Source organism: Scomber scombrus, chromosome 1 (assembly GCF_963691925.1).
Source record: "Scomber scombrus chromosome 1, fScoSco1.1, whole genome shotgun sequence".
Lineage (NCBI taxonomy): Eukaryota > Metazoa > Chordata > Actinopteri > Scombriformes > Scombridae > Scomber > Scomber scombrus.
This window is the reverse complement of record NC_084970.1, coordinates 15,661,708-15,673,671: the sequence shown is the minus strand read 5'-3', so window position 1 is coordinate 15,673,671 and position 11,964 is coordinate 15,661,708. Positions and strand designations below refer to the sequence as shown.

Below are 11,964 nucleotides of genomic sequence, written 5' to 3'. Positions count from 1 at the left end.
ATGACTGTTGTTTTTGTACTAAAACTTTATGATTCAATACAGATTGATTTAAATCCAATTTCATTCTCAAACCTGTTTTTGTAATTTTGTGAGTAGTATTGTTGACTTGATTACACCAGAAACCAAACAAGGCACTAAAAAACATGAGTAAAACAAAAAACAATAAAATAAAGCAGCATTTACAGTTAAAGAAATTAGAGGAAATCATGAACTGTATTTATAGCATTTCACAGAGGCTTGACAGGGTTTTTGGCTTTTATATGACGAAACTCCCATCAGATCCTGGCAGATCAGGAGTTTCTGTTATCACAGCTCATATCAGCACATTGATTTAAAGACAAGTTTTGTGCTTCAGAACTTTCCTTTTACAGATGACAGTTTTACCTCAAGATTTTTGTACAGTATACATAAAACAGGAATATCAAAGAAATGTTCAAGAAAATGGAAAGCTGTTTACAAAACCGCTTCGTTCCTCTAAGAGCCTTTACCTCAGTGAAATCTTCAAAAATGAGACATTCAGTCCACAGTTCAGACAGCTTGAACAGGTCTTGAACTTTTCTTTGCAGCTCTTTTGTAGCACCACTTCTTTAAAATCTCAATTAAAGCAGGGTCAAGGTGCCATGAGCAGACCAGTCCATAAGTTTTAACCTTTATGTTTTGCCCGTTGTGTAAATGTTCAATACAGTTAGTTCTGACTAGCCTGAAGGTTTAGCTAAATATTTTGAGTGAAAGTGCACACACAGGAAGGATGTTCACAAGGTTCTAGCAGTAAATAACACTTGTGTGAATGTGTTTATATCCGTGGGTGTGAAGTGTATTCATTTAGAATACAGTAATATAAAAATCACTGCTCACCAAATAAGTGCTTGTTAGAGGGACTGCAGCTAAAATCCAAAATCATCAACATGCAGCAATCTGTGCAATGTTTGTTAAATGCTACAAAGCTGTAAAATTACCTCTACAGTGTATGGGAAAATGTGTTACACATTAAAATAAATGTGGTAATGCTGGCTAAAACTTTGTCCACACCTGCATAGATGCCTATAGAGAGCAATGAAATAGAGTAATGAGATTAAATGACATCACTTGAGAGAAGCCACAATACTAACAAGATGTGCCTCTGAAGAAGGTAACAACCCTTCTGTGTCTGTGATTCCAGCACGGCAGCTCTAGATCATACGACATCTGGAAACATGCAGAATTCTCCGCATCTCACAAATACTTGGCAGCTGCACCTTTTTGCGTTTTTTCCAGTGAAACCAGTTTTACACAATCTCACCCGTCTAGCTCATGCTGAAAGACTTCAACTTTTACATAGACTTGTGACTTGAATTAGTTAGTTTTTCTAATCTTTGGTTGCCTGCCTGACAGATCATTTAATTGGTCTATGCTGGGCTGAGTATGTCGTGCAATTGTCTGTAGTCTGTTGGTGGCATCACATACATTCATTGCAATACTATCCTTCTTATTATTGATCTTTTTTCTGAACTTTTTTGCATTTACAGACAAGCCAAAATGTTAACACTGATGCCTCTTATTCCAGTTACTCTTTTTTTGATCAATGAATAAGTCTGCTGATCTAAGGCAGAGGTTGTGCTGATGTTTTAATGACCATTTCATTTAAAATGGTGTCTATTTTGTAGAACTTCTACACAGTTAAACACGCAAGTTAACCCCATTTAAAGTAACTCGACAGGTACTACACTGGTTAAGATGGTCAACAAGTTCAGACCTGCCTATCCTCTTTTTCTGGGAGCCAAACTGTCCCTCTTCAGGGGTAATTTGAGACCCTCATAACAGTTATTCTGGACATCCGAGGCAAAGGGCAGAAGATAAAAACCTCTTTTACCTCTGTGCCGCTAAATTTGCACATCTGTTTCTCTCTCCTGCACTCCGACACTACTGTAGGTAACATAAACACACTGAGTCTCTCCTCAGACCGCCGTAGCCACAGCAGCAATGAATAAATGTGTGAGTGTGTAATACTACTGGGACGCTCTATGGAGACAGAGCACACAGTGTGTATTGATAGTATTTTTAACCTGGACTGTGGGGCTTTTTTTCTCTCAGTTAAAATCACATTTTGTTACCATTAAATTGAAGAATGTCAGGGGCAGAATGAGGCACGCTGAACATGAAGGAGACCTTCAGTTTAGCCAGAGGTGTTCAAGTGGAGATCTATCTCAGTCAGAGATGATCCGAGTGCTGCACAACTGAGAAAAATCTGTTCACTTCTTTTGAATTGTTCAGCAGCGATTGGGTCGACTTACTCCAAAATGTCTCAGGATATTTCAGGATTTTCATAAAGGCAGTCTGTCACCTACAAGATGCATTAATGTTTCTCTTTTCTGCTTTCAAAAGTCTTTAACTGGATTTCATGGAAACCAATTTCCACTACTCTATCTCAAAGAAAACCCCCCACCTGATCTGATTACTTTTCATAACTTACATTATTCATTTTTCTTCCTTATAATTAGGCATTGTACCTTTGTATGACTTTGTATCCCATAATTATGCAGCTCAGTGAAGTTGAGGCATGTCTCCCTCTAATCTTATCAAAGGTATTTCTCTGACTTTTAGCATAAAATCAAGATGAAGCAACATGGTCATGTTTCAAATCTAATAAAATAATTACTAAAATATCTGCTGTGACAGCAGCAACAAACAAGCCATTCATAGTCAGTGTCTAACTGGAAGCAGTGGGTGACCTTGCATTTAACTGGTTTTATTAGAAGTCTTTACTGTGACACGCAGCCTACTGTGAACACTGATTAAGACACTTTGCTCACCACGCCACTAAATACTTTTCAAGTAACTTCTGGTTCATTATACAAAGTCAGAGGTGCACACAAAGTATAATCAAGTTCATGTTTCAGTTTAAGTCTATTTTTATTCCTCGCCAATCTAAGACCCAGTGTGTGTGCCAAACTTTAAATACTCTTTTGGTTTCATACTGAAAGTGAGAGATTTGGTTCTAATTAGAGCAGGAAACTAACACGTTTAAAATGTATTTTATATCAAGTATCAGAAAACTGTGAAGAATTACAATTTCTTACAGCCAAGTAAGTCAGGTCATTAAATTGCTTGGTTCGGCCGAAAAATGCTTAGAAACGTGAAAATATTCTAGTCGGTTTTTATCTATAAAAGTCAATATCATAAATCACACATTTCCCTCAGGGCCTTTGCAATCTGTACAGCAGTGTAGCCTCCTCTGTATTTAGACTCAGTTTTTATTCAGTTTATTGTCACGTAAGATAAAGAGAAGCAGCAAATCCCTAAAATTAATATGCTTGAACAAGAAAATGTTTGTTTTTGTTTGAAAAATGACTTCAATGATTATTCAATTACCAAAGCAGTTGTGATTACTTTTCTGTCAAATGACTACTCAGCTGTTAATGGTTTGTTTGTGTTTTCATTATTTATCAAATGTAAAACATTGTTTTCTCTTTCATGTTTGTTTATTCATATTTAGGACTTATAGATTAGTACCAGATAGATCAGGGACCCTGCTATAAATGTGAGTGTCAGTTTAATTTTATGGGTGGGAAGAAGATTACTCAAGACGGAGAAAATTAGAGAAAATGGGTAAAATGTTCAATGTGGAACCTATTTGTATGTATTAAGCTGTCTCTGAATAAAATATGTTTGGGGGGGGGGGGGGTTAAGCAAAAAAGTCCAGGACTTTTTTCCATTGCTGTCCCTGAAGTTTCCACCAGAATAACAGTCAGCACAGAAAGAAAAGGAAAGTGAAAGTGATTTTCAGACAGCTTTGTTTCCTTATTTGTCTTTTGTCTTTATAGCAGTCATAGATATCTGGTGTGATAATCAAACATGTTTTCTCACTCTCACTTTACCAGATGTGATATTAGATTTTGAATCGTAATGGACATTAAGAAAACTGAAATTCTGTTGAACACTTTGTTTATTTTAGGTGTGTTTTAATCCATAAATGTAAATATGTTGAGTCATAACCCTTATATGTGGTTCTTACGTAACTACTGAACATTGTTGGGGATTTAAGAAATATTATAGGAAACCCCTTCGCTATTTTATTCTATTTCGTGTTACTGTCTTTTATTATGTTATAAATCTGTTTACATTGTATGCTCCGTTTTCTAAAGAGCTTACCACTGATGATATATCACTTCTCACACTTTAAAAAAGCTTTTGTTTCCTCCTTTTTATTGTTTTTAAACATTCTTCATTATACAAAATTAAACACAGAGAACATCCAAGTGACATCAACCAATCACAAAACAAAGAAGATAAATAAAATATGAGAGGCCAGTGAAAATAGCCTACCAAAAGGCAGAGGATGTAATTGATTCAAATAAATACATTCAAGGAGGAGCACATACTTCAGAGCCTTCTTGGTTTCATTTTAGAATATAATTGATAAATAGGGGTTTAGGGTTAGGTCCTATTACATTTGGGATTCTGATATTCAATTTTGCATAAAGTGAAATCAGAGTCTATGATACTGATGTCCTTCCACAGTCTTTTGGTATGAATTCAGTGCCAAAAAAAAGAAGTGTTTCCTCTTATTTAACCCGGTTTAAAGTCTCTGGCGCCCCTAGAGCACAGCTCCACCGCAGACAGTGAAATCACATAATTACAGATCCTCTCTCCCAGCTTCGAGAGCCACAAAAACTGACATTTTACAACAACCATATCCTCCAGGGACCGTCCCCACCCCCTCTGCTCGTTTAGCACGGCACGGCTCGACTCTCAGCCAGCCCCGGCCCTCCCTCCTCCAGGGCTGCCTTTCCTGAGCCGGTGTTTGATTGGATTAGAGTCGGCTAGCCTTTGCCCTCTAACCCCGCTGATGTTGGCTGGCTGCTTCCTGCTCCCTTCGCTCCCCTTTACCGACTGACGAAGCCAGCCGAAGCCGCACGGTGAAGCGCCTTGCACGGACACAGCAGACCGGGGCGAGCCGCTGAGTTACAGCCACACCGGAGCCACGACGCACACGGGCAGGCGGACGGGAAAAACGACACAGCCATGCGGAGGAAATCGAGGATATTGTTATGTTTTGCGGTGCTGTGGGTGCTGGGAATAGCCTACTACTTCTACTCGGGGACAGCGTTGAGTCGAAAGGTAGGAATTCCGTTCCTCAGCTGCTTTTTGCGGCCACACGATCCGCCTCGGTGTCCGTGTCGGTTTTCTTCCAGGACAAAGCCAAGATGTGTGCTGCTTTTTCTTTTTTGCAGAGGGCTCGGCTGCGGCTACACCGATGCTGTGGGGAGTGTGATAAAGGGCCTGCTAGTATCAGTGGGCAGGCATTGATTTGGGAGAGATGAGTGTGGACACGGGCAGCTGGGTAGATAGCAGAGGCTGGCCGGTCGGCGTGCACGGACCTCCCGCTGTGCCGGTGATTGCCTTCCCGTGGCAGCGGGAGCGGAGCACGACCACACCGGCCAGCGTGTTAACCACCTTAATGGGTTAATATGAGAGGCAGGATGAAGGTGAAAGCATGTATAGTGATTGTTATTAATGCGAGGCTGCTGGCCTGGCTCACAGGGCCGGGGGGGTTACAGCCTATAGAGCACGTCAGCACTGCTGCTGCTGCTGGAGAATTTCACAGAGATCAGGAAGTGTGCTGATTAATGCAGAGTTACAGCATTGATATACCATGCTGTCAGGGTGGGATGGCTTTAAACATGAGTTAATTTTTCTACTATGGGAACAGCCTAGATTGGGTTAAGTGTGTCTGTCGGGATGTCCAGATTGTCTGTCTGCTGTGTGGAGACATTTTTACACGTTGACTGGATACACACTCAGTTTAGTAGGCACACTGACCCAGTAAAACAGCCCTGTCATAAATCCTGCTCTATTGTCCATTTTTAGACAGTTTAATACAGGCGTTGATTCAGTTTTATGTCTGATAGTCGGTCCAACCCATCAATAAGTGGACTATTAGAAACTAGAGTTGAAACAATGAATCCATCAGCTGATCAACAGAAATGTTATCACTATTTTGATAGTCAATCTCTTATTTGAGTAATTTTCAAGCAAATGATGTCAAATATTTGATGATTTCAGCTTCTCGAAAGTAAGAACGTAAAGTACTTTTCTCAAATGAGAGTAAACTGAACATTTTTGGGTTTTTGAAGACATCACTGTGGACTCTAGAAATAGGATTTTACAGTTTTCTGATTCTTTATAGACATCAAGCAGGGCTGCAACCAACAATTGCTTTCTTCTATTATTCTACTAATCATTTCCTCAATCGGTTATTCGTGTGGTCTGTAAAATGTCAGCAAATAGTGGAAAATGTTCATCCCAAGTCTCCAGAGTCCATTGCTACTTTTTAAAATGTTTTGCTTTGTCAAACCAACAACCGACAATCCAAATATATCCTGTTTATTATCATTGTGGAGTATAAAACCAGAAAGTATTCACATTTGGGAAGTTGGAATACATGACATTTTGTTATTTTAGCTAAAAAATGATTGCTTAAATTATTATTCGGGTGATGAAAATCTTTGCTGAGTAGTTTTCTGTTGTCTACTGTTGTAGCTCTACAGTCAAGTGATCAATAAAACAATCATTAGTCACAGCCCTGTTAGATAAACCGAGGTGTCACACACAGTTCAACAGCACCATAACTTACAGCCTCTAAACAGTTGAATCACTACCTTTGTAAATCAGTTTTTATAATAACTGAATATTATAGCATTATGAAGTTAGGATTTATTGCTCCCCTCCTTTAGTTTCAGTTAAGTGTCTCTAATAAACCAGGTCATTCTGTGCAAGTCATTTTATGTGATTATCCTGTTTTAACCTGTGAGTCATGTGTTGAGTTTAAAGAAACTTCTGAAACTCCTTGGTCTTGAATTACCGGATTGTCATAGAAGTTGTGGTAATATCGTGTGCGGAGTAGGGATGGGAATCGAGAACCGGTTCCAAATAGTCAGATCCACTGTAATCGCATGCATCCAAGTGTATCAGTTCCTTTTATTGATGCCAGTATGTTTTTCTGACAGTTGCATGTTTCAAGGCAGTGACGTCAAACTCATGCGTCGACGCTGCTGAAAACTTCCAACATGGAGGAGTCATGGCGGAGAGGAAGAACGATTCCAAAACGTGTCTTCATGAAGGAAGATACTAGTTATAACGTCTGTAAAATGATCATTTCCTGTAAAGATGGAAACACCAAGAATGTGCTGAAACATCTTTCTAGGCAACATTGGCTTAAATTGCAGGAATGCTATATATTTGACTCTACACACAAGTGCCACTGCTTCCTAACATAGCAGCGTGTCCGTTACGGAGGGTAAATATGTTATGTTATAATTACATCAGTGCCACGCAGGCAGACTTGGAAGATTTTTTCCTTCCACTTTTCACTAAGAAAACCTAAATGAAAATGAATGCTGTACAAATATTTCATTTTACATGATGACAGACAGTTGCTACATGGAGCTCTCAGATTACAGTCGAACTTATCAGTTCCCATCCCTGATGTGGATGTGTGGATTCCAGCCATGATGTACCAGACCTGTAAGAGTACGCCATGTGTTAAGTGGAAGTAAAATATCCTACAGATGTTCACATGTGGAAGAAGAGACTTTACTGTGACACACACACATATATATATATATATATATATATATATATATAGTGTGTGTGTGTGAGTGAGGGAAAGAGAGCGACCACTTTTTGTGGTGGTGGAAGGTCCAGTCTGTGTGTGTGTGTGTGTGCTAAATAATATAGTTAATTTTCTGCTGTGTCTATGTATGAATTGCTCTGTGTGGGTGGTTGTGTGCACACATCCTGTATAACCCCTTTAAATTTGGTTGTGTGTTTGTGTGAACGTCCTGTGTGTATTCCACCTGTCTCTTGTCTTGTCCTATCTGTCTCTCTGTGTTTGCTTTGCTCCAGTCAACCAGAGCAGCCCCTTTTACTTTTCCATTAAGCTGATAGCTGTGTGTGTACACGTGTGTGTTTTGTGGTTGTTAAGGGGGTCAAAGTGACACTCCATGATAAGTAACTTTCTCCCTCTCCAGATTTTGCGGGCAGCATTAATATAAGGAGACTGGATGATGGGCTGCACCTGGCTGCTGTCTTTACACAGAGGTAGATGTAATCTGTGTAAAGAAGGGCGGAGCTGCTCAGGTGACTGTTGTTTTCCATTACATCCTCCTCCTTGTTGAAAGCCCATACATCTAATAATTGCTAACTGCTAACATTTTCAAAAGTACTCCATGCTTTCACAAAGTCTTTAGACAGATGGACTACATTTCCTGGACCTCAGGCCCATGAAACTCATTCAAACCAAGTTTTTAAGCACTTGCAGGTGACTGATGCATCCCGTTTTAAATCGGCAGGAAATTAAAAATTCTGACTTTGTGACTTTGTGTTGTTGACCTGTCAAAGATTATTTCCTTGAACATTTAATATGCTTATTATGTTTTGTTTTTTTTTAGTTTTGTCTATCAAATTTTATTAAATTCATTGCTTATTATCATGTCTTTAAATTGCTAGTTTTGGTTGACAGACACTTCAAAACCCCAAAAGAAAAGCAGCACATTATCACATTTTAGAAGCTTGTACAAAACAATGTTTGGATTTTGTCTTTATAAATGACTCAAATGATAAATCAATGATTAAAATAGTTGCTGGTTAATTTTCTGTTGATTAATCAACGTCATAATTTTCACACTACTTGTCTGTGCCTTATTTTTTGCCAACGGCTGAATGGGAAAAGTCATTCATTGATTATGTTACAAGTCATAAACTTTCCAAATATGGACAAATACAGTAACCATGTGATGTGAGATACACAAATGCATTTGTTCATTCATTAAACTGTCTGTCCAGTGTTGAGCAGTGCAAAGAAAATCAGATAAGATGCGTGTCCCTGGGTAGTGGCTGTATTTTTAACTGTACAAAATTCCAAACAACTCATATCAAGTGACAAAAACAATGGATATTTTTATGTAGCCAGGACTCAGCCCCCTCTTACTGTTCACAGATAGGGCCTCCATCCAACATTACACCTCACAAAGCAACACGTTGTTGTGTCATCGCTGCTGACAAGGACTGTGGTGAATTTAGAGTTTCCAGTCCAGCAGCTCTGATGCTTGCCAGCCTGAGCAGGACTCACACTGTCATAGCAGCTAATTCAAAATGCCCACTTCTGAATAATCTGAAGAACAGGGTCTCTGCCAAAGGAATTAGTTCAACTAGCTTTCCCGGCTCTGTCGCACACAACCATGATACTGTGGCACTAAAACTGAACTGCTGAGACCAAACCGCATTTCTATTATTATCAGTTCAAATGTACTGAATGTGGAAGAATGTGTCACTTGTTGGAGTCTTTATGCCAATTTAACGATATGAAGTCTGTATCAGTGCCTTGTGACATTGCTGTGAGCTACTGCAGCGACCATTTATGACAAATTTCTTGCAAGCTGTTCTGGTCCGGCAAAAAATGTAAGTCTGTATCTCCAAATGTCTCCAATGGTATGGAGCACACCTTTTGTACAAAGTGTTCCTGATATCTTTGATCATGATATCAGAGCTGCGTCAGCAGCAAAGTTTGTCTTTCCTTTATTCTAATCAACAGTGTACACAGTGACACAAGTGTGCATTTCTCAGGTTTACTTCCCTAAATTAGGTTGACTTGCAGTGTAAGCTGAGAGAACATGAGCTGAGCGCTACGTCAGGATACCTAACCTGTCAACAGGCTGTACCCAGCTTTTGGTCACTCTAAAATTAATGCAGACTTTAAATTATGAAGACTTTAAAAATTCATGAATGCTTTTAAATTTTTTTAACAAAGCCCTCTCTCTGCGGGAAACTGGAAATACCTTTCTGCATTTCTTTACATAATGGGTACTTGATCAACCAACAGTGTTGTTCCCCCCTTGCCCCTCCCCTCTTACACATCACACAGTGTGCATGCAGAATGACAGGAAACTTTGGGAGACAACCAGCAGCTGGACTCAGTACGAACCCATGTCTCTGTATGTGCATTGTTGTACACAGGAGGATAATGTTGCAAACCCGAGCCTGCTCACTCACCATGATGCCCCATTAAAGTCTTCCTTGCTGGACAGACCTCAGAGGCTTTTTCCTGCCAGTTCTTGAGAAGGCAACGTCCCTCTGTTGAGTCTACTTTCCTGATAATCAGCGGTATGAGAGTGAAGATAAGTGGCAGTGCGGTGCAGGGTTGCACCGAAGCACAGGAAAAAAAACAAGAAACGCAGACTTTATTAAGACTGTTGTCAGATGTTTGAGCAAAGCTGCAGAAAGGCGGTAATTGGATTTATCAGAGTTATAAATGGAGTGATATTCTCCATCTTGAGATGAGGTGTGTGGTGTGAATAAATGTCAAATGTCTATTTAAAACGTGTAGACCAGCATAAAACATGTTCTCAAATCATTATGTTCACATTGACAGAGAAAAGATGCCTTTTAGAGGAATGACTTAACGTGCACAGTGTCCACTGTTGATATGAAGCTCTTTGCCAGGTGGATCAGAACAGTGAATTGCAAGTATTTCTGAGTGTGCTACGAGCAGCCAGAGGTTTGGATTAGTTTCTAGTTGGTGGCAAAGGATTGATACTCCTGCAGGAGTTCAGTGCTTTTCTTCCGGCAGACTTTGGGAGAGAGGAAGAGCACACATGAATCTGCTCAGTAGGGATTCTGAGTTTGTAACGCTGGCTGGTCCAGAACTCGTGAGTGAAAAAGTTAGTCTCCTGTTATCTGCAGCTCTAGGCGTTTTGCTTCTGCCTGCCTGCGCATGTCTCACACTCGGGTTTTATCAATACATCTGTCTCTCATCGCAGGCAGCGTGACTTTGCTGGCTCTGAGCACTTCTGAGAACTTTTCTTTTTAAGCAGAATTTTTTTTTAGAAAAGTAGAGCAGTTGCAGATCATACCCTCAGCAATAGTGTTGCATTATGAAGTAGATGAGACTCTGTGTTCAGTCTTTAGTGTTATTTAGTGTGCAGCATGCAGAACACGGTGGATGCTCGCCTCTGCTCCTCTGCACAGGAGCCCCGCACTGGCTGCTGCAGAAAGAGATATCATCTTTGCCCACCATGACATAACTGCTAGACAGTTACATGTGCATTTTATACAGTAATACTGTGCACTTATGACACATTCATGGCTGAGTTCCTGCTGCTTTACAGTCATTGAGCTAAAAGACCTGTGGATCTGAAACCACTTGAGGCCTCAGCAGTTCAGTATGTTTATAATGTGAGAATACAATGTAATTTCAGCCAGTAAGGAGACCCATTGTTGCTAACTAACTAAATGCGGTGCCACAGAGCGAACACTAATTCGATAAAAGGTTTCAATTAAGCTGAGGGATACCTGGGTGCTAAATCTTTTTCAGAAATACAGTTTTTGTATTGACTGCGCGTTTCTTAGAAGAAATGAATGATCTCTTCTTTCCCAGACCAGAAGCCTTACTGATTCAGTACCCCAAAGAAGGAAGAGATAGAGGGAGAATGATGAGACAATGGGGAAAAAAACGCTGGATTGGCTGTATCCAGATGTGGAGAATTGTGGGTTGCGTTGGGTTTGGCATTTTTTAATTTTATTTCCACCAGTCAGAAGGAGTTAGTCCTGATGTGCCAGGCCTGAAACGTGATGACTGACTGGCTGCAGTGAACAGACAGACAGCTGTGTAGATACCAGGAGATACACACTGAGACTCTGCCAAGAAGACAAATAGTTTGGTTAATAGGACCATGAATGTTTATTTCTGCTGATTTCCAGCTGTCTTTTTTCTGCAGTTTTAGTTTCATTTTATTCAATCTTTCTGTCTCTTGCATCCACCCCTCCTGGTTATTGGCAGGGTTCTTGTGGTTAAACACAACAGCATGTTGCATCTGAGGGTGTGAAACCAGATTATTTTCTTCTGATGATGATTTTCTTCTCTGGCAGATGATGTGCATTCATGGAAAGGTTAGAAGGAATGAGGATATCCATTGTTCATGAGACCAA

The 11,964-nt window shown here is 40.0% G+C and overlaps 1 protein-coding gene across 1 annotated transcript in view; it reads left to right on the top strand.

The window, feature by feature from the left end:
* Positions 1-4,865: 4,865 nt before the first annotated feature.
* Positions 4,866-11,964, top strand: part of galnt2 (UDP-N-acetyl-alpha-D-galactosamine:polypeptide N-acetylgalactosaminyltransferase 2) — a 56,478-nt gene continuing 49,379 nt past the window's right edge. Inside the window, exon 1 of the mRNA XM_062421544.1 lies at positions 4,866-5,097. Coding sequence (XP_062277528.1) covers positions 5,002-5,097 — 96 coding nt within the window. The 5' untranslated portion in view covers positions 4,866-5,001. The remainder of the gene's footprint in view (positions 5,098-11,964) is intronic.